General features: G+C 45.2%; 9 protein-coding genes across 9 annotated transcripts; 5 read left to right on the forward strand and 4 right to left on the reverse strand.

Annotated features, from left to right (window-relative positions):
* Positions 1 to 236: 236 nt before the first annotated feature.
* F4822DRAFT_430916 (E1-E2 ATPase-domain-containing protein) lies at positions 237 to 2035 on the reverse strand (the record flags this gene model as incomplete). The annotated part of the gene is made up of 3 exons (XM_051461389.1): positions 237 to 1085; positions 1180 to 1640; positions 1696 to 2035. 3 exons carry the CDS (start codon positions 2033 to 2035, stop codon positions 237 to 239), a joined length of 1650 nt encoding a protein of 549 aa, XP_051311814.1.
* Positions 2036 to 4347: 2312 nt separating this feature from the next.
* Positions 4348 to 7602, forward strand: F4822DRAFT_430918 (uncharacterized protein; the record flags this gene model as incomplete). The annotated part of the gene is made up of 2 exons (XM_051461390.1): positions 4348 to 4769; positions 4833 to 7602. 2 exons carry the CDS (start codon positions 4348 to 4350, stop codon positions 7600 to 7602), a joined length of 3192 nt encoding a protein of 1063 aa, XP_051311815.1.
* Positions 7603 to 7739: 137 nt separating this feature from the next.
* Positions 7740 to 8270, forward strand: F4822DRAFT_430919 (HD domain-containing protein; the record flags this gene model as incomplete). Its single annotated transcript, XM_051461391.1, has 1 exon — positions 7740 to 8270. The coding sequence occupies one exon, from the start codon at positions 7740 to 7742 to the stop codon at positions 8268 to 8270; it is 531 nt and encodes a 176-aa protein (XP_051311816.1).
* A 369-nt stretch (positions 8271 to 8639) lies between these two features.
* On the forward strand, positions 8640 to 9017 carry F4822DRAFT_430920 (uncharacterized protein; the record flags this gene model as incomplete). Its single annotated transcript, XM_051461392.1, has 3 exons — positions 8640 to 8648; positions 8692 to 8883; positions 8928 to 9017. The coding sequence occupies 3 exons, from the start codon at positions 8640 to 8642 to the stop codon at positions 9015 to 9017; spliced, it is 291 nt and encodes a 96-aa protein (XP_051311817.1).
* A 399-nt stretch (positions 9018 to 9416) lies between these two features.
* F4822DRAFT_408805 (uncharacterized protein) lies at positions 9417 to 10184 on the reverse strand. Its single transcript, XM_051458601.1, has one exon. The coding sequence runs from the start codon at positions 9750 to 9752 to the stop codon at positions 9432 to 9434; it is 321 nt and encodes a 106-aa protein (XP_051311818.1). The 5' UTR covers positions 9753 to 10184; the 3' UTR covers positions 9417 to 9431.
* Positions 10185 to 13481: 3297 nt separating this feature from the next.
* F4822DRAFT_408810 (uncharacterized protein) lies at positions 13482 to 14156 on the forward strand. The gene is made up of 3 exons (XM_051458602.1): positions 13482 to 13587; positions 13677 to 13819; positions 13873 to 14156. Exon 3 carries the CDS (start codon positions 13886 to 13888, stop codon positions 14054 to 14056), a length of 171 nt encoding a protein of 56 aa, XP_051311819.1. The 5' UTR covers positions 13482 to 13587; positions 13677 to 13819; positions 13873 to 13885; the 3' UTR covers positions 14057 to 14156.
* A 918-nt stretch (positions 14157 to 15074) lies between these two features.
* Positions 15075 to 16009, forward strand: F4822DRAFT_408814 (uncharacterized protein). Its single transcript, XM_051458603.1, has 2 exons — positions 15075 to 15833; positions 15923 to 16009. The coding sequence occupies exon 1, from the start codon at positions 15337 to 15339 to the stop codon at positions 15562 to 15564; it is 228 nt and encodes a 75-aa protein (XP_051311820.1). The 5' UTR covers positions 15075 to 15336; the 3' UTR covers positions 15565 to 15833; positions 15923 to 16009.
* A 1330-nt stretch (positions 16010 to 17339) lies between these two features.
* Positions 17340 to 18294, reverse strand: F4822DRAFT_444597 (Mss4-like protein; the record flags this gene model as incomplete). Its single annotated transcript, XM_051463264.1, has 3 exons — positions 17671 to 18294; positions 17439 to 17562; positions 17340 to 17371 (listed from the first exon to the last, which is right to left on the reverse strand). Exons 1-3 carry the CDS (start codon positions 18163 to 18165, stop codon positions 17340 to 17342), a joined length of 651 nt encoding a protein of 216 aa, XP_051311821.1. The 5' UTR covers positions 18166 to 18294.
* Positions 18295 to 18297: 3 nt separating this feature from the next.
* On the reverse strand, positions 18298 to 20431 carry F4822DRAFT_304155 (uncharacterized protein). The gene has a single exon (XM_051455218.1). It carries the CDS (start codon positions 20030 to 20032, stop codon positions 18566 to 18568), a length of 1467 nt encoding a protein of 488 aa, XP_051311822.1. The 5' UTR covers positions 20033 to 20431; the 3' UTR covers positions 18298 to 18565.
* Between the last annotated feature and the right edge of the window lie 628 nt (positions 20432 to 21059).

Consider the following 21059-nt stretch of genomic DNA (forward strand, 5'->3'; position numbering starts at 1 on the left):
ACTTGGTCGATTTTGCGAATCGCTCAAGTCCCTTGCCAAGGCACGCGACTGATGCGACTCACGTTTTCTTACGCAGAACCGACTCGAAGGGAACAGTCCACCTCACAGTTTGTTACTGTGTTTCCCACTGTCCCTTCTTGGTTCGTAACATCGCCTTCGACGCGCTTAACGTTCCGCGGAGGCCACCTTTCGAAGTCACCATAAACGATTCCAATAGTTCTCAGAGACCTGCATGCCTAGTTCTCGATGAGATTTTTGACACCATCCTTGTCGTCGACTGTGATAGTTGCGTTTGACGAGTCTCGGGTAGGGTCACGGATAATCGATGAACACTTCCTAAGCACAATTTCCGATCCTCCTTTGACGTACAAACGAGCTGCCCCGTTCTCCATCTGGACCACAATACCCATGCATTTTCGGCCAGAATCAAATCCAACGAGCTGCAGTGTCTTGATACTTGACCTCTCTTCGCCTACTGGTCCCATTCCAAGATAAGCCTTGGCATATTCGAGCAATGCCGTTTCCGTCTTCCATCCAATAAAAGTCTTGACACCATCCATCTCACCCTCGAAGGCTGTGGAATTCAGAGAAATACATTTGAGAAGGATCTCCTGCGTGCTCTTAGCCAACGCGCTGGCAAAGTCCTTTTCCGACGGTTCCTCAGACATGTTGTTACCCTCAGACTTTCCACTCCCGAATCGATGAGTTGTGCCAATGGTACCCGCAACAACTGTCATCTTGTTTTGAGTCAAAGTACCAGTCTTGTCAGAGCAGATAGTTGTCGCGTTTCCCATCACTTCACAGGCCTTCAAATGACGCACCAAATTGTTGTCTTTGACCATTCGGTTGGTGGCAAAGGCAAGCGCTAGATTGACAGCCAAGGGAAGACCCTCGGGCACCGCAACAACGATGATGGTAACCACAACGATGAAAATCGCGATGAAGTCCTGGCCTTTCTGGGATCGTGTCTGCTGCCAATTCGAGGGGAGTCGGACTAGGAACATGACGAAAAGCACAACGAAAAGAAGTAGACCGGCGGCGCCTCCAAGTTTGCCGATATATTCACCAATAACGTTGAGCTTAGACTGCAGAGGCCTTATCTCAGGGTCTTCGTTGAGACATCATCGTCTTGCCATAGCTTGAGTAAATCCCCGTAGAAGTAGCGAGAAAGGTCCCTACTCCTTCCATAACTCGGCCTCCCGACTGGATGAACCGATCAAGTTTTCTCGTATCATCGCCATTTTCGATAGCGGCGAACACATCGTCTGCTGGTCGCTTGCGGATAATGTCTGATTCGCCCGTTGCTTGCGACTCGTCACATTTCACCTTGAAACCCTGAATAAGAACGCCATCGACGGGAATTAGATCGCCAGGCTCTAGGTGAATAACGTCGCCCGCTAGGATATCGTACATGGATATTTCGACAGTCTTGCCGGAACGAATTGCCTTCATGAGTCGGTCCTGCTTTTTCCTCTTGAGCTTGGCAAACTGCCTTTCCTTCTGCCAATCGTTCAAAGATCCAACGAGCACGACAATCACAATAGCCACAATGATAGCCACTCCCTCCATCCATTCAACAGATGGCTCCCCGTTCTCATGCTCGCCACCAAACCTTTGGTATAAACCCACAGCAAGCGAGACTATAGCGGCGACAGAAAGCAGAATTAGGACCTTGTCGTTGTACGTAATCCACACCAACTGCAGAAAACTCTTGCCTTTCTTCTCCGGAATTCTGTCTGTTGTCCCCGTAAATACCTTTTCTATCGAAGAATTGGTCGTCGGATCCATGCCCAAGTTTGTGGCCGGTGTTTGAACGAGTAACGAGCGTCTGCGGGCTTTCTAGACCCGAGCTGCCTAGTTTAGAAGGTAAATGGCTCGTCGCCGTTTCGAATGATACCTCTCCATCCAAGTACTTCTCGTCTGCGCTCAAACCTGTGTTGCGGTTGGTGCGAAGCCCTTTTTCCATTCCAACCAGTCCTCCCAACTGATAAAACGCCGATAGACTCTTCGGGTTGAACACCACTACCACGACCATTGTATACCTGCCTAGGCCTTCCCCAGGTAAAGCAAAACCGGCCGATTTTCGCTGATAGTACTGAGGACACTACCTATCACAAGATGGCGAAGGAGACAACTTGCCCATCAACACCCGGAACAGGAGCTCAGCATCCACCCAGTCCATACCGCCTTTCCAGTCCTTCTCTACCTTTGCAGCATGGAGTGACGCTGCGGGAGTGCACGGCGCAACATGATCCCGCACGCGAAGATGATGGTGGAAACGGAGCTCAGCCGTCTTTCGCTAAGCTGAAGCCAGGCCGGAAGAGGAATGTGGCCCATCACGGGGTTCGTCGTTCGGCCAGGATTTCTAGGGCTAATCCTAACGACGAAGATGGGGATGTGGAGCAGGACAACAACCGACGCAATAGAGGCCGTACATTTCATACCAATACGGAGGACGCGCTCATGCAGCGTTTCTTCCCAACCACGACAAGCCCAAGTGTGACGAACCTATACCCTGGTGGGGTATAGTCGTTACTGGATTGGCTAATCCGGGGTGTCTTGATTTGAAGGTAACAATATCAGTAGTAGGTCAAGTGCTTAAGTAAGTTCTGTTCGTCAGAGAGGCTTGGAGTCCTCTCACTATTGTAAGAGAATAGTCTTAGATTGATAACTGAAGAGCTATGAAAAGAGTGACTAGATACATGGGAAAATGCTGTGATTATATAGTTGTTCCTCCTTTCCTTCTTCCTAGTATCTGAGGTTATCGTGATCTGGTGGATCTGTGTGTTTGGTTATGGATCTGGTTACCTTACATAAGCAGATCCAGCAGATTTCCAGATTTCCGGTGATTATCCGTGACTGGTCGCTACATCTCCACTTCTTGGGTCTCCAAATGCCTGCCTTGTCAGCTGGTTTGTAACACCAAGAATCAGCGTGTGGCCGAAAAGATTCGGGCAATCGCAGTATACCCAGCCCGCCATCTTCATATGGACACAGCGACGAAGAGATTATAGAAGTGCATCCTGCGAAATTCGAGGAATGGCCGCTTTAGGATGTAGTGTTTAAGCGTGTAACCGTGAACGGCCTTGCAACTGGAAAGTTGCAGTTTGCATGGGACTCCTGCGCAAATCACAGCCGCGGAATACGTGCGACTGGAAGCCCACTATACAAGCCACCAGCTAAGAACGGTCTCCCTGTGGGGCGAAGAGGGCGGCGCGGGCGAACTGAAATATCAGCCACTTATTTACGTGTAAGCGCACCAATCCTATATCAAATCGCAAGGTTTCTTCAATGGTGTGACAAGGGCTAGTGATCTAGAGCTTGGAATAGGTAATTCGATGATTCAATCTAATAATCGACTACGGTCCCGACGAGCGCCTTGCTTCTCTCTCTCCTTTACAGGAGGGAATTGGACCTGGTTATTATGCTTCTCCGAGCTGCCTGGGGCAGCTTCTCGTAGTTCCTCCCTTGCCGCTGTAAGCGAGGGTTTTCTCGTGTTGCTAGCTGTACATATGGGGATGGCCTCATTGGCCACCTCATTCACCCAACAACAAAGTAACACCAGTCTGTAATTCAATATTGCTGCCTGACTGTATTCACCAGCGTCGTCTGACTCCTGCACTGGCTCCAGTATCCGTGTGACAAATGGCTATTCCGATGGCCTGAGTGAAATAGTCTATCATAAATTCAATTTAATCTATGTTTGACCATCGACATCTTATTGACAGACAGCCTGTCACGAACTGCTTTGGGGATAACTAATTGAGCTATAAAGTAAAAGCTTCCCACTGATTAACTCGCCACTGTTCCTTGGTTCTATATTGTACGTGTTTCCCCCGCATCTGGACCGTAACAGAGCCCTATTGACTTAGAGATTAGAATCTAATACGTTCTCTAGGCTCACTGCTTAGACTCGCCTCTACAACCCTTCGTCACACCAACAAGTAATGAAATCCGCTTCCTTCTTTTCAGCCTAAATTTTTGATTTAAAACGAGGCTTATCGCCTACTCGGGTGCTTATACTGTGCCAGTTTCTTTCCTTATCTACTTTGATTATCTGCTTTGCCCTGAGCCACCTGATTGGGGAGACGTGCAGCTCTCGTGACCAGCCAGCTCAGCCTCACTGTACAACCATCGTAGTGAGGGGAATCATTGATCCTCTCGAGACGAGACGAGACAAGGAACAGCACTTCCACAATTACTTTACCGCGACCTACTTCCCCCCCTACTGTACTTTATAATATATACACAGCGCACTCAAGACTCAAACCTTCCTTTTATTTTCAATAACCAGATTATCGTTTACTACTCAGGTATACTTTGTTCAGAGGGGCGCGTAACCATATCATGGGAGATCCTCTCAGCGTAACCGCGAGCGTGATCGCTGTAGTAGATGCGTCAATCAAGGTCGCTTCGCTATGCTCAAAATACTATAAAGACGTCAAGAATGCCCAGAAAGATATCGATCGGCTCAAATCAGAAATTACCAACCTAAAAGACGTATCCAAAAGCGTACAGAAATTGCTTGATGGTCCCAATGGCGCGAAACTTGAGGCTTCCCAGTCATTGCACAGCGCGCTTAAGGAGATCCTATCACAGCTGGAAACATTGGAAACGAAACTGAGGCCTACTAAACATCGTAAAGCTATGAGGAAATTTGGATGGCGCGCTTTGAAATGGCCGTTCGAGGGCGAGGATGTTGACAAGGCGGTCCAAGACCTTAGGCGCCACGCGCAGACCGTTTCTCTTGCCTTGCAAGTCGACCAGACGTAACGTTCCCCAGGCTATTTTGACACTTTACCATTGTCGAAAGGAACTAACAAGGCATTCAGGACTGCTATACTAGACCATGACCAGAAAACAGTTCTAAATCGGCTTCCCATTGCCGACGGTGCAGCATTCGATTCCCACGCCGAAGAATACAATCCGACCTGTTACGAAGGCACTCGAGTCGACCTTCTACGTGAAATATCGGAGTGGGCGGGGGGCCCCAAGGCCAAAGCGGTCTTCTGGCTGAATGGGATGGCGGGCACGGGCAAGTCTACCATCTCACGCACGGTGGCGCAGAATTTCTCCAAGAAGAACCAGCTCGGTGCCAGCTTCTTCTTCAAGAAGGGCGAGGGTGACCGAGGAGGGGCGACAAAGCTTTTTACTACGATTGCCGCCCAGCTCATTCAACGAGAGCCAGCCCTTGCGCCACCCATTCAACGTGCCATCAATGACGACCCTGGCATCTTCGGAAAGAGGATGCGGGACCAGTTTGAGAAGCTAGTCTGGGATCCTTGGTCTCAGATTACCAGAGAGACTCCCAACACATCTACGCTCCTTATTGTTGTCGACGCTCTGGACGAGTGCGAGCGTGAAGAAGACATTCGAACAATCATCAGCCTCTTTTCTCGCCCTCAACCCTCGCAGTCATCACAACTACGAATCTTGGTAACTAGTAGGCCCGAATTGCCGATTCGTCTGGGCTTTAATGATGCTAAGGGTACATTCCAAGACTTGATTCTCCACGAGATACCTGAGCAGGTCGTTGGGAAGGACATCTCGGTATTCCTTACGCACGAGCTTGAAAATATTCGCAACGATTACAACAAATCCGTATCAAACAGTCTGCAACTCTCGCCGATTTGGCCTGGGCAGCCGAATATCCAGGTGCTTGTGAAGATGGCCGTCCCCCTCTTCATCTTTGCTGCCACAGTATGCCGCTTTATCAAGGATACCGCCTGGCGCGACCCAGATGGACAGTTGAAGAAAGTGCTAGCTTACGAGACGAATACAAACAACTCCGAGCTGGATAAGCTAGATGCCACCTACCGTCCAATTCTCGAACAGGTCCTTGCTGGACAGAATGAACATGCGAGAAAGAGCTTAATCGGAGAATTTTGTCGAGTTGTCGGCGCCATTGTTCTTCTTGCCCAACCTTTATCTACACTGTCTCTCGAAAAACTCCTCGCCACCAGCCCCGGCATTGTAGACAGGAGACTGAGCTCATTGCACTCAGTCCTCAACATCTCATCGAATTTGGATATACCGATTAGACTTTTCCATAAGTCATTCCGCGATTATTTGTTGGATGTAGAAAGGCGAGATAGCAATCCGTTCTGGGTAAACGAGAAAGAAACCAACAAGCAATTGGCGATCAACTGTATACGCATTATGAACGACGCCCTCCGGACAAACATTTGTGACATACAATGGCCGGGAACACCTCGTTCCTCTACTGACTCCCGAATAATAAGCGATAAGTTACGGCCCGAAATCCGATATGCATGTCAATATTGGGTTTACCACATAAAACAAGCAGGAGGGAATGGTAACGACGATAATCAGATCTACAGCTTCCTCCAGCAGCACTTCCTGCACTGGCTAGAGGCATTAAGCCTCATGGGGAGAGTCTCGGAAAGTCTGCAAATGATCAGGACATTGCAATCACTCCCCGAGGTACGTTATCGCAGAGCCAAGTATTACAACATCGCTAACTTGATCTGGATGGAGGTTTCTACACAACTACGCAACTTCCTTACTGATGCCACACGCTTTATTCTTACCAACATATCCATAATCCAGCATGCGCCTCTCCAAACGTACTGCTCGGTGCTTGCCTTTGCCCCTGAGAAAAGTATTGTACGTACCACATTTAAGAATAACATTCCCAAGTGGGTATGTCTTCAGCCAAGAGTAGAGGCACACTGGAACGCATGCTTGCAAATACTTGAGGGTCATAGCAGCTTGGTAAGGTCGGTGGCATTCTCAGCCGACTCGAAGCTGGTAGCATCGGGATCGTATGACAAGACGGTACGGCTCTGGTCGACAGATACGGGCGAATTACAGCAGACACTCAAGGGTCATAGCAGCCGGGTAAGCTCGGTGGCATTCTCAGCCGACTCGAAGCTGGTAGCATCGGGATCGTATAATAAGACGGTATGGCTCTGGTCGACAGATACGGGCAAATTACAGCAAACACTCAAGGGTCATAGCAACTGGGTCACCTCAGTGATATTCTCAGCCGACTCGAAGCTGGTAGCATCGGGATCGGGCGACAAGACGGTACGGCTCTGGTCGACAGATACGGGCAAATTACAGCAGACACTCGAGGGTCATAGCAGCTGGGTAAGCTCGGTGGCGTTCTCAGCCGACTCGAAGCTGGTAGCATCGGGATCGGGCGACAAGACGGTACGGCTCTGGTCGACAGATACAGGAGATTGTCTGCTGGCTCATGATCTCGGCACCACTTTCTATAACCTATCCTTTGATCCTAACGGCAAAACCCTCCATACTAACACTGGTGCCATCTCCCTTAATGATCTACATTCGCTAACTAGGATTGTCACCATTAATAATACTGACCATTCCTTAATATCCCCTCGTCAAATACCCAAGCCAGGCCGAAATTACCTTTCCGGCTATGGCATCAGTACAACTAATGAATGGATAACATTGGATGGAAATAACTTGTTCTGGTTGCCAGCAGATTCTCGGCCCCGGAAGTCAGCTGTATCTGGCTCTACGATAGTAATTGGCTGTCCTTCAGGAAAGGTTATTATTATGTGCTTTTTAGCAAAGGGGCCCCTAGAAATTTCACTGAATGCTTCAGTTTAATTAATCCATTAGTCATTTCGGGATTGGTTGGTTAATGATATCAATTAAGTCTTATTAGGTTGAGTAAGGTAAAGAGGGGTCTCCTCTAACGTAATAGAAGCTTTTGTCAACTTACCATGTGTGCAAAGATAGACAACATGAGTCTAGAATTCGTTCAAATATGCATGCAAATCAAAGAAACCCGGCGTGCTGGCTGGGTCCGACGAGGTATCAAGGATGGGGAGTCGGTCGCTGACCACACTTTTGGGGTTTTGCTACTGATCCTACAGGCTACCAAACAGCTGCCTGCGGAAACCAGACTCAAGGCGTTGGAAATGGCCATCGCGCATGACCTTCCTGAGGCCATCATAGGTGACTACACCTCGGCAGATCATGTCAGCAAAGAGCGCAAAAGGACCGAAGAAAGCCTTGCCATGGATTTCCTACAATGCCTGGCTCCTTCCCCTACTACCGAAACTCTCCGAGCTCGGCTGGCGGAGTATAATGAACATCAGACTCCAATCTCGAGACTCGTTCATCAGGCCGACAAGCTTGAGCCCTTGGTCCAAGCTCTACGATACAGCAAGATGTTCCCGGAGGCTCAAGACCTAGAAGATTTCAAAGCTCATATCAAATACATCGAAGATCCAACTTTAGCTAATATTGGCAAGGCAAGCCTGGAACGATAGGATCTTTCTCTGCCAAACGTCCAATATATTTTTCTGATCGGTGAGTATACCGTAGTCCGTGGCATAGATAAGCCAAGCGCTAATTAAAGTTAAGATGGTCCTGGGGTAGGCAAAGGTACCCAATGCAAACGCCTGGCTCAGGAGTACACAGCCTGCTTTTCTCTTGGAGAGCTTCTACGACAGGAAGCAAATAATGATCAGAGCCAATTTCAAACCTTCATCAATCGAAGCTTTAAGGAAAGTGTAGCTATCCCTAGGGAGCTGGCTATGTAGATCCTACGCGATCGCATTTTAGCAGAAGCCAATGCAGGTAAATCCCTTGTCGTGCTTGATGGCTTCCCACGGAACTTGCAGCAACTTAAGGCATTCATGACAGAGGTATGTATCTGGCACGTATCCGATCCTTAGCTGAACATGGCAGATATCATTCGATTTCAGCACCCTCTACCTTAGCTGTCCAGTTGACATCTTGAACGAACGTCTTGAAGCCAGGGCACGATCATCTAATCGACCGGATGATCTAGATGCCAGGATTCGGATTTCGAGGGCGCAAAAGTTCGAGGCGAGCAATCCGGCTCTTTTAGCAGAGCTCAGACACCATCCATTTCGAGAGGTATGTTCACCATCTCAATCATCAACAGTAACTGACAGCTATAGGTTGACGGGAGCCGTACGGAGGGTGATGTTGCAAATAACGTTCAGGTTTGCCTACAGGAGTTACGCTCTGAAATGGAGACGAAGACTTAAGCGCAATCATGGCTCTGGTTGTCATGTTCATGATGAGGAAACACGCCCTGAAAACTATCTCGCGTTCGCTCGAATTCTGCTATCTACCTAGGATAGGAAATCGTATTCATTCAACAACTAATTACAGTCTTTCAAAGCGACCAAGTTCGTGATGCTTCCGTCAACACTGCTATCGTTGACCTCTTGGTATGAGTATAAGGCCTGGACTACCGGATCTGATAAGGTTAGCTGAGAATCCTACGGATAGCGACCAGCTTACAGTTGTGCCCTGAGATCCGCGACCCAAGATTAGCCCGGCGGACGACTATCCACAAGGCATTCGCGTAAGCTATGTTCTGCTTGATGAGACTTTGTGCGCTTTGGGGATGGCGCCACTGGTAGCGCTGCGGCATGTCAGTTGTTTCATATGACCGTTCAATTGTTATGTGCCTCTTGTGGGTGCCTTGGCCAGTACATAAGCCTCCATATATCTCGCTCCACGGTTGCCATCAACACAAGAAATGCAAAGTAAGCTTCTTCGCGGTATTGTACGTAGGCCTCCTTCCCATCGTGCTGATAACACTCTTCCGATGCGTGTTGTGATCTTTCCAGCAATATCTTTTCTTTTTCTGTTATATACGATTCGAGAAGAGCATCAAGCTGTTCGGAAACGACAGCGGGTGCCGGCCGAGTCCCGTAGTACGGGTTCCGAGGATCTGTACATTTGGCACTAGCATCGGATTGCCAACCCTTCATGAGAAGTTGGTTAGCTGTCCAGAGTCTGAACGCCTCTGGCAGAAGACCGTGAGTGGATCTGATCTGCGAAGCGACGCTCACAAGAGCATTACTACATTCTATTAGGCATGCCGGCAAACAATCGTCAATATATTTATCAATATACCCCAGAAGGGATTCCGGGAGTAAGGGAAGCGTCTCAAGGGATGCCCATCCCGTAGACGTCTTTTCCTAGACCAAAACATCCTCAGGCCGAGAAGGAATAAAAGCTCGAGCTCTCACGGACAGGTCCGGCCCACCAACAAAATGATAGAGTCGCAGATCGCATAGTTTTGCGACTCTCTCTAGATGGGCCCATGTTGATTTAGATCGATAGCCGGCGTTTATCCCTACTTTTATCAGCACGAATGAACAAGGCCTGATCGAAAGACTTTACATTTCGAGAATATCGGCATGTCTTGAAGGCGAATTCTCAGACATAGTTGGTAGGGTCGCTGTAGATTTCTGAGATCGTTTTGTGATGCCGCTAAACACCAGAGCTTGGTGGTGTAGTAGTGGTCGTAGTTCTGCAATGCTAACAGGGACAGGATGGCTGGTGGTGGGATGCATAGGTATCAAAACGTCTCGAGTTATGCATTCGTCTCTGGGGATTTTGGGAGCTGGCAGACACGCACGTCTGGTGTCGTCGTCAATCGGTTTTATTACTACGCTCGTTGTTGTTACGAACCTATATCCGGGGCTCGGATATAGTCGGAATGGGGGTCTTGATTTTAAGGTAACAGTGTCTGTAGAAGTCAAAATAAGATTACGAGGTGCTTGTTCGTAAGAGAGGCATGGAGTCCTCTCACTACAGTTCAGTGCGGTCGAAGGTGTAGTTTTAGATTGATAGCTAGAGAACTTGTAATGAATGACTAGATACATGGAAATGTTGTAGTTTATATAGATATCCTTCCTTCCTTCTATTGGGTGTATGAGGTTATCGTGATCTGGTTGATCTGTGTGTTTGGTTATGGATCTGGCTGATCTGGTGGATCTGTTTGTCTTACATAAGCAGATCCAACAATCTTTCTAGAGTACCCGACAATTGTCCGCTATTGGTCATAATGTCACCACTTTCTGGGTGTTCAAGGTTGTTGTTGTCGTTGGTTTGTGACAGATAAGGTGCTTGCTGAACAGGCGTCCATTACTTCGGAGATTTCCGAGGCCTCCGGCGTCTCTTTTGACTGGTCGGCTCTGGATCCAAGCCTGGATCCCAATCAGGTTTTGGCCGGTCTGGATTTTGGCGATGGAAGTCATCAAGCATCCACTTCACATTCTGGAGATGTTCAATAGGTTCCCACGTGTTTTCTGCTGGTTCGTATCCTTCCCACTTAATGAAGTATTTTATCTGACCGTCTTGAATGGCAGAGTCCACAATCTGTTCCACCTCATATATGTCGGGGTCGTCCTCAATCTGGGTTTCTTCATCGATTATGGCGTTTTCTGGTGCTGGTTCTAGCATTGAAATATGGAAGATGGTAGTCCGCAGCTTCATTGAATTGGGTAATGATAGTTCATAGTTGGTTTTGGATAAAACTTTCTCAATTTTGAATGGACCCAATTTCTTGTATTCCAATTTGTCACTGGGTCTCTTAGTTTTGATTTGCGATGCTTTTAATGTTGAATGTTGTTTATCGCGTAGAAGGTAGACTTTGTCTCCTTTTTTGAGGACTGGTCCTTCAATTCTCTTCTTATTATAATAGTGTGCCATTCTGTTTTGAAGGAATTGAAGTTCTCGTTGTAGTCGCTGTTGCAGTGACTTAATTTTGGTGGCCATGGTTTCTGCTCTAGGGACTGAGCTAACAGCCATAGGTGCTTGCTCATCTGGAATGTCTGGACGTTCTGTGACTGGTTCCTGTCCATACAATGCTTCGTGTGGTGACATCTTCATGTTCTCGGTTACTGAGGTATTGTATGCGGACTGAGTCAGTGGTAATAGTTCTACCCAATCATCCTGTTGGAAATTGACGTATCCTCGTAAGTATTGTTCGATAAACTGATTGAGGCGTTCAGTCTGTCCATCCGTTTGAGGGTGTGCTACAGTTGACAGTTTTTGCTTGGTACCGAGTCGTTTTATCAGACTTATCCAGAATTTAGATATAAAGAGCTTGTCTCTGTCTGAGATGATCCTTTCGGGTAATCCATGTCTGCTGAACACTTCGCGTAGGAAGGCAAATGCTAGCTGTTCTGCGGTGGCTGTGGATAAGAATGGGATGAAATAGGCGTACTTCGTAAGTCTGTCTACTATTACCCATATGCTGTCATATTTTACCTTGGTGACCGGATTGATAGACAGTAGTAAAGAGGTGATGAAATCCCAAGCTATGGTGTTCCATGCTTTATCTGGTATTTTAATTGGTTGTAGGAACCTATAGGGCTTATGTCTGGCTCCTTTGATTTTCTGATAGATGTTGTTTACGACCATTTCTATTTGCGAGGCTTCAAGCTATTTTTCTTTGTGCTGGTACTATTACATTTACTATTAAACATCATTTTGGATCATTCTACACTTAAATATCCTACCAAACTTCAAATTCTACTTTCCAAACTGGTTCATTTATAACAGCTTTAGATTTGTCTTACAAAGAAGCCTAAACGACTCGACCCCATGCCGGCGAATGGTCTTCGACACCATTACAATTTGCATCATTACGAAAAGTTTTGGCTCCAATATACATCCGACGTATACGATGATGGTCCAGAGAAACAGGTATGCCCAGCATGCCGATGGCATTCTAAAATATTCCAATAGAAGTTCTTTGATCATGGCTATTTCCGTCTTATGTTCGACCTGGCTCTACCGGCACATCCTATTATACAATAGATTATTAAAAGCAGAAGTCCGGCGATCATATGGGTTAGGTTTTGTGAGTGTTTGGAAATGTGGGAGGAGAGGGCTGAAGAATTACAGAATAAGGCTAAACTTAATAAAAAAGATATTGAAGAATTCTACCAACAGGTGTTAGAGGCGATTGCTGCATGTTTGGAGGGGAAGCTTGACTGCTCTTATTGAAAATATAATTTGTTTATTGCTTTAGTTTTGTTTATCTATCAGCTATAAATATCTTCTTCTATTGTTAAAAAGGCTTGGAATCCTCTTATTATATAAGAAAAATAATCTTAAATTAATAACTAAAGAACTATAGAAAGAGTGACTAAATACATAGGAAATGTCTTATAGTTATGTAATTATTCTTCTTTCCTTTCCCTATACTAGATATGTTAGATATGTTTTTTATATTAGATATGTTAGATATATTCTTCATATTGGATGTGTTATTGATCGACATATCCAAGTATCCAAGGTTATACTGTTATTGGTTTATATTAGGCCCTATTCATCCTTCAGAAGCGGGCGCAGGATTTCCTGGTTTGTGACACATGTTTGGAAATGGAATATTAACGATTAAATACTTATATTATTATCAATCAAGCAATAAGGATATGGTTAAATTGTTAAGCAAAGATTTTTAAGATTGTAGTTGTTATAAGGTTTTTAAAAATTTAATAATTATAGCTTGGTTAATTTCCTTTAAGTATATCTTGTAGTCCAATCCATTTGCTGCATAATATCTCAAGTGTTACGTTCCAAGCTGCGGGGTAACACATATAATATAGAATTGGGGAACAGTGACCAATTGGTCACTGGGAAGCTTTTGCTTTATGGCTCAACTGGTTGTCCCCAAACTAGTTCGTGACATACTTAAATAAGTTTTATTCATCAGAAAAGCCTAGAATCCTCTCATTATACTCAAAAGAATAGTCTTAGATTAATAACTAAAAAACTATAAAAAAAATAACTAAATACATAAGAAATGTCTGTAATTATATAGTTGTTCTTCCTTCCTTTCCCTAAAATCTATTATCATTATAATCTAGTTGATTTAACTAATCTAATTAATCTAGTACCAGATCAACCAGATCATACAAATCACATAGATCACCTTAGGTCATATAAACATGGAGAACCCCAATTCTCCATAGTTCCTCCATGATTGGGTTAGGGTGTCTCCACTCATGATTCCTTCAATTGTTGCCTGATACCGTTGGTTCGTGACACAGTATTACAATTTTAAAATGAGTGTACTGATAAAGAAACCAGTTTTCTTTTTAATATGGCGGAAAGTTACTCCGTGTTTAGCAAGTATAATGAGGCAGAAGAGATGTACCGACAAACATTGGAACTGAAGGAGCAGGTGCTGGGAAGAGAGCATCCCTCCATATTAAAAAGTAAAGCAAATCTAGATGTTTGCTTAAAAGCTAAGATGGATAAGGGGTTATCATAGGTTTCATCTAGGGACTGTACGGATTTATATAAGGGAGCTTATCAACCAATATAAGATGTATTGGTAAGGTATTAAATTTATAGATCTTAATATATACTGGTTGCGCTTAGCTGTCCTACTCTTGAAACTTAATAACATGCCTGATGGTTGCATAGTGAAGAACACGTGATCTATTTAGTCATCATACTCTCCTTTAAGTATGATTACCTCGCTACATACTTTCATAGATAAGACTTTCTTCCTCAGATAACTTAATACACATCGTCTTACCCCTACTATTTTATTCTTTTCCTTATCTTTACTTTGCTTCACTTACGTATGTACCTACCAACAATGCCTTTCTTTTCTTCGCTCTTTTTACATGTGGCTTGTACTCCTTGGTCAGATCGGGACTCATCCATCTCTCTAGAACCTACATATCTTCTCTGTCCAGATGGTCCTTCCATCTTATATAATACTCCATCTTTCTATTCTATCTATAGGTATTAAAAATCTATACACTTAAATAAAATCCTTTAAAACCCTTTTTAAACCTTGAAAAAAAGCTTATTGTCCAAGATGTTTTTTATGGCATTTATTAGTAACTATATGTGACGAACCTATACCTCGGGGAGGTATAGTCGTTGCTGAATTGACTAATCCGGGGTGTCTTGATTTGAAGGTAACAGTATCAATAGTAGGTCAAGTAGTTGAGTACGATCTGTTCGTCAGAGGCTTGGAGTCCTCTCACTATACTCGAAAGAATAGTCTTAGATTGATAACTGAAGAGCTACAGAAAGAGTGACTAGATACATAGGAAATGTCCGTGGTTATATAGTTGTTCCTCCTTCCTCTCCTCAGAGTCTGTCGCTATCGTGATCTGGTTGATCTGGTCCAGATCACCCAGATCACCTCAAGTCACGTGGACAAGTAGAATCGCAATCCTCCGTAGTTCCTCCGTGATTGGCCTGAGGTGCCTCCACTTCTGGTTCCTCAATTGTTGCCCGATGCTGTTGGTTTGTAACAATAACTCGCATTTAAATTCAACAGCTGCCTTTACATCAATTATGCTAACATGCATAGCCAGCCTCAGCACCGTTTCGCCTAGACATTGCTCGCTACTATTGGAGTATGACGGAATCGTCAAGGACCCTGAAGACAGGGGGCTTAGCCGGCAGCTAACGAGGCCGGTATTTCATGTCTGAGCAGCAGTGGAACTGCCGTGGTTCCATTATAATGGCTTTATTGCGTGGCTCCGCCTGTCTTCTCTAAATGGAATCTCTGTTAAATGTCTTTGTTAGATGTCTCTGTTGAATGTACATAAAGAGAATTTATGGGCAGATAGTGGCCGTATTTTATTGCTGGTTTGTAAACTCCTCTGCGTAAACTCCTCTGCCTGCTTGAATCTTTCGTTCACAGGAACTATTTTTGCTTCCGGCTCTTTAAGATTGGAGATGGGACATTCGGATACACTTCTATTTCGATGTTGGATTATTACTAATACGTCACTAGATAAGGAAATCAACTAAACACCATTGTCGTCCAAGCTGGAGCACTGCCAGAGTCAGCGTCTTCGTGCAATAGATAGGCGACAATTATTCCTTGATAATATTATATGTCATAAGAATACTGATAAAGACAACAAGATGCCACATTAGTAGAGTATGTACACTACCAATCTAAAGAATCAGAAGAAAAATGATGTACAAAAGCATAAGATTGCTTCTCGTACTATCCATCTAGCGGCTGGCGAAACACCTTCGACCCCGTACCACCCTTCGTGCTGCAGACCAAGAAGGTACGTGTCACTTTATCAGCTCCCTATTGCCAGTCATGCAACTGCATTAAAGGCATTAAGGACTAATGTTCTTGGTGGATCTCGTAAAGGCTGTGACTTACCACCTTTGGTCTAATGATGGATGGACCGCGGCGTCTCAGGAAGATGGTACATAAAATAGACTAGCTATTGTGTTGCAAAAGTGTCATTCTTCTCAGTACCGCTCTTCCTACTTCGTGCATGAGCTTCGCCTCTTGCTTTTACGACGTTGTCATGCCATTCCATGACTCACTCACCTTATCACCGTTGCTTCATCCTGTAAAATAATTCTGCCTTACCTTCTTCTAAACATGGCATAGGTTGTGAGACATGATACTAATAGGGGCTGAAGCATCGCCACGTCATCGCCTTGCTTCTATCCGCCCTTTTTCTATGTAGGAAAACCGAAAAGAAACAAGAAAGCCTAGGCTATTTCACTATGGCATTACATCCAACTCGCTATAGCTACGTTACTGGCTGCAACCTGAATAGCCACCTATGGATTAGGACATGACTGTTAGACCAAAGAACCAGCAATCGGACCGACTATGATCAATGAAGCGTACGATGAGTCCAAGTGAATATCGTAGCCGAGTTACAACAAAGCGGTCGGGGAAGGGAGAGGCCTCCTAACGTCCTCATATTAGCAACACCAAAGTCTTAAGTATAATCTAGTGATGACTTGAGTTGCGAGTCTCTTGAGCATGTACTACGTATTGTAGATGAAGAATTATAGTCAACTATTACTTACGACACAGTGCCGTACAATACAAATGAAAAAGTTGCCATTATAATTTCAATATTATACATAAGGTGAAGACATCATAGAAATGGGAAGCAAAACATGGAGTAACGAGCATGAAAGGAGTCACCGAAAAGGCTGAAAACGCAGCCAATCAGCAGCGAGGGACAACCTTGTACTGCCCGTGTGGGTAGACTAACCTAGACAGACATCACAGCATCTTCACGATTTTAATAGAATCCTTGCAGGTTAATTGGTCATCAGAAACCCCAGTCAATTGGTCTAAACGAAAACACTATAACTGTGCCACAGGAGCACATAAAAGCACACCCTCTAAGCAGGCTAGAGCAGGGACTGCACAGGCATACATCTTAAAGAGGAAATTTTCCAATGAGTAGATTCGTGTGGGATAATATGCTGTTATTCAACTTCTTGTGGTACACAATTCCCGTCCTCGTGGTGGTCATGCCAACTTGATCTACACTACATTACACGAATAGTACTACAGATTCACCACATTCAATTATATCCTTGGGGTTCTGGGGTTAATTTAAACTCCTGGAATACATAATGATCTTAGTTTAAGTGCTTTTAAAAGACTTATGGTTGGCATTACTAGGAATGGCGCTGAATTATCGTTTCGGTTACGGTAGTTGATGTCGACGTCGGTTTTGTAGTAGTAGTTACACTATGAAAAATAAATTAATAGGTAGGGTGAGTATCCCTTTTTTTGTTCAATTATTATATCACTGCTTGATCTCTTGCTTCTGAAACATCCCTAGACGGCGGTGTTGCTATGTCAGTAACTACAAATTTAACAAATATAACGAACAATACTAGCATACCTTCAACCTCGGGCATCCATGGATCCCTTAACTTGCAGAAGAACTCCCCCTTAGGTTCAACTTGGCCACGAGCATGATCTTCCATCGTGCCATAGAAAACATAAATATTATCCCCCGCATTAGCCTATATTATCATCAGCCCTCTTTGTCCACAAGAGACATACCTCCCCTCCTCCCCAAAATACACCAACCCAATTTCAGAAAAAAAGAACAAGAAAAATCATCAACTCACCCCATACTCTAACAACGGCCCTCCACAAGTACCACAAAACTCACGATGCAACACCACACCGCTCCCATTATCCGCTTCATGTACTTTGATACGATCCCTTCCTTGCGTGATCTCAAAAGCGGATTTCGGAATCTTGGTCGTGATGCCGTGCTCCCCGCCGGTGAATTTCTTGCAGTTCCCGCAGTGGCAGATACTCGTGCGCGCTTGAGTTTCCGGGTCTTCGAGGGTGATGGTGTATTTGATGGAGCCGCAGTAGCAGCTACCTGGTAAGGGTGTCATGGTTTTGTGTTGGGGTTTGTTGGTGGTGGTTGAGAATGCGCAGGTTTGTAGTGGGGCTGCTGGTTTGGGGGAATAGGGGTAAAAATAAGAATTCGAACAGAGATTGAATTGGGAGTCGTGGAGTAAGCTAAGAGGATGCCTATTAAGTTTATTTAGTGTAGTGTGATGAATAGCAAGTCGTCGATAGAGTATGTAGTGGATTTTAGTACTAGACATAACAGATCTGCCGACCTCAACCGATGATCACACCACTAAAGATCTGCTAGAGTTCCATGGGGTCTTCTTTTCTTTGAATTCAAAGAACAATTCGATTAGAGCGACGACATATATGCGCGTTCTTGTTTATATCTACAATTGGAAACTTTGCTCCTCAATGACGTCGAATCGTCGTCATGAGTCCTCGGCGTCAGTCCCACTAAACCGGACCCGGTTCGGCTCGGTCCGTTACATAGCCTCCGTAGAATTAAGATCAGAAGGTAGTCCGCGTTAGCGCCTCACGACCATTTATTCGTGGGTATCCAAATAGTCTTGCAGTTCCGGTTATTGCGAATGAATTGTATTGATATTCTAATTGTTTTGGGTATCATCCTATCTCCAAGTTCCGTAAACCCTGTCATCACTCATTCCTGGGAAACACAGGCTCGCCATTCTTCAAGCAATCCTGACACGTTCTTCCAACAAATTTGTCTTTCGATCCCTTATCCTTCTTTTTTCCACACTCCCTGCAATGAAAATGACAGTAATAGAAACTGCAACCTTTGGCAGGACATTCTACTTTCCATCGACAATCCTGGGTGAGATGTCGTTCTCCACAGGGGCATTTCTTGACAGAACACTTTCTCCCTGAATGGCCTTTCGCGCCACACATGCAGCAGCGATAAGAGCAGAGCATGGCGTTCTTGTGTTTGAAATGACCGGGTGGTTGGGGATGTCCGCATCTTCGATTGCAGCGGACGTAACATTCACCCGAGGTGTGACCTTGGGGAAAAGGTCGACATTTGCATCGGTTGGTGGTCTTGATTGTGCAATTACTTGCCTTGTGGGACGCTGCGCCACAATAGCCACAGCTCGATGGACAATTCTTCGTGAGGTGGGTGCGCTGTGCACAATTCGCACATGGGTGCTTGATTTCTCCCTGAACCTTGCTTTTCGGAGGTTCTTTAACAACCCACTTCGGCTTATCCGAAAACATTGCTCGAATATGTGTTCGACTTAGACTCCTCCTTCGCGACAGCTTGTCCAATTCAGACCATGGACGACGGGGGAAGTAAATGAGCCACCTCTCCCGAGTGTCCATCTCATCGAGTTCTCCTTCAATAGCCGCAATACTCCATTGACCACGTGTGGGCGCACTACATGACCTTTTTTGTTTACCTCGGCGTACACTTCCGAGGGTGGGGGGTTCTGTCTTCGCGGTCTTTCTTGTGGCTCTTGCGGTGTATGTCGAATTGAATCCTTTTGCATGTCTAATTAAGTCAATCAGTCGGAGACCGATAAAGCAGGGGTCGATGGAGTATTGAACGTCGGAGGAACTATTGATTGGCAGGTGGTGACCGCCGGAACAGACCAAATGGCTATAGTGTGTTTTGGCGGCTTGATCCAACTTCCTCAGGCGTGAGACTTTGGCCTTATCCCAACCCGGGCCATACTTGTCTGGTTTTGAGCAAAACGAGCGATGATGTTTTATCCATATTCGCATGGAAGGGTTAGATTCTAGGTAGTGCCTTTCAATAAGCCCTATGAGGACATCTTGAATACTGACGTCGTGCTCTCTAATCCTATGAACCATAATAAAAACACCACCATGTGCAGTAAATAGTTCGTCGAGAGTCCAGTTATAATCAGTTTTCAATAGTCGATATAGAATCTGCATATAAAGACCAAAGTCCCGGTCCCGACTTTTAATTTTAGAGAAAGGGGAGCCTCGTTCGCATGGCTTGTTGAAGACTTCTGCCTTTAAACGTTTCGGAAACATATATTCTTCCATCAACAGGTTGATTAAAATGTCGCGGGCGCCGAGAGGTCTGTGTTCGTAGCGACTCCAGTTTAAATCCATGCCATTCAGGGGGTAATGTGAAGCCATGATGAAATATTCCAGTCGGATACCGAAATCCGGTGGATCTTGATCGGCTCGGTTCCAAGTACGGACAGATCAGTTCAACCCATGTCAAGAAGCTTCTCTGTTAAAATCATGAAGACCTTCATAAGGTATATGAAATTGTATGCTTGGCCAGGTGTGCGAAATATTTGGCCTTTATATTATTTTTGGGTGTTAAAATTGAAGTTGTTATTATTTATTGTGAGTTGCTTTGATGATTGTAGGAATGTTAAATATTAGGCAGGGCACCGTGCGATGGATAAATTGTATCGCTATCCGAGGCCTGCGACTTACGTCATAAAGTTTCCTTATGTAATTGCATTAAGTAATCATTTATTTATGTATAGTTCATAAACTTACATAATTACTTACATATTACTAATCGGTTCTTCCCCAATGGCGTACTTGACGATGCGGGTCTAGCGGACGTAGCGGGGAAATTAGCTGGGGAAATAAAACCCAAAAATCTTAGAAAAAACAAGCTCGTCAACTAAAATCAACTAAATCCGCTAATTTCGGCCCGTCAAACAACAAGACAGGCCCCCATTTCACGATACTCCGTGATCTAAAGAGGAAATTCGTCCTGGCCAAGACACACTCGGTCAAACCCCTAGGGTTATGTCCCCTCGCCCATGCTACGTCGAATGCTTCTCGTTGTTCCTTAGGCCGAGACTGGAATGACGCTAATCACTTTTCACCAGGCATCGTCCATACGGAGATGTCCCCTTCTGTGATTGTCAGCATACAAGGGACCAAGATAAAATATGCCCGCTCCAAGACCGTGGTATTGCGTCAAGGGTCCAGAACATTATGTGCAGGCATATGATTCTGGTCTTGGGAACCAGAGCCTCCCGGCTCCCAGGTTCCTTACCCGCACTCCACTTTACTCTTAACTCCACGGTTGACCGGCTTCCTTGGATCTAGTTCCTAGGAACGCCTGCTCGCGATCATGCAGAGATACCATGACATGGCGATAGAACTCCGGAGACAGGATTCTCCTCCTATAATCTAG

The sequence above is a fragment of the Hypoxylon trugodes genome (genome assembly GCF_022578975.1).
Source record: "Hypoxylon trugodes strain CBS 135444 unplaced genomic scaffold F4822scaffold_7, whole genome shotgun sequence".
NCBI classification, from domain to species: Eukaryota; Fungi; Ascomycota; class Sordariomycetes; order Xylariales; family Hypoxylaceae; genus Hypoxylon; species Hypoxylon trugodes.

Coding starts and splice junctions, on each gene's coding strand:
- F4822DRAFT_408805 (XM_051458601.1), bottom strand. CDS start 9,752: ATGAAGGGTTGGCAATCCGATGCTAGTGCCAAATGTACAGATCCTCGG.
- F4822DRAFT_408814 (XM_051458603.1), top strand. CDS start 15,337: ATGTCTCTGTTGAATGTACATAAAGAGAATTTATGGGCAGATAGTGGC.
- F4822DRAFT_408810 (XM_051458602.1), top strand. CDS start 13,886: ATGGCGGAAAGTTACTCCGTGTTTAGCAAGTATAATGAGGCAGAAGAG.
- F4822DRAFT_304155 (XM_051455218.1), bottom strand. CDS start 20,032: ATGGCTTCACATTACCCCCTGAATGGCATGGATTTAAACTGGAGTCGC.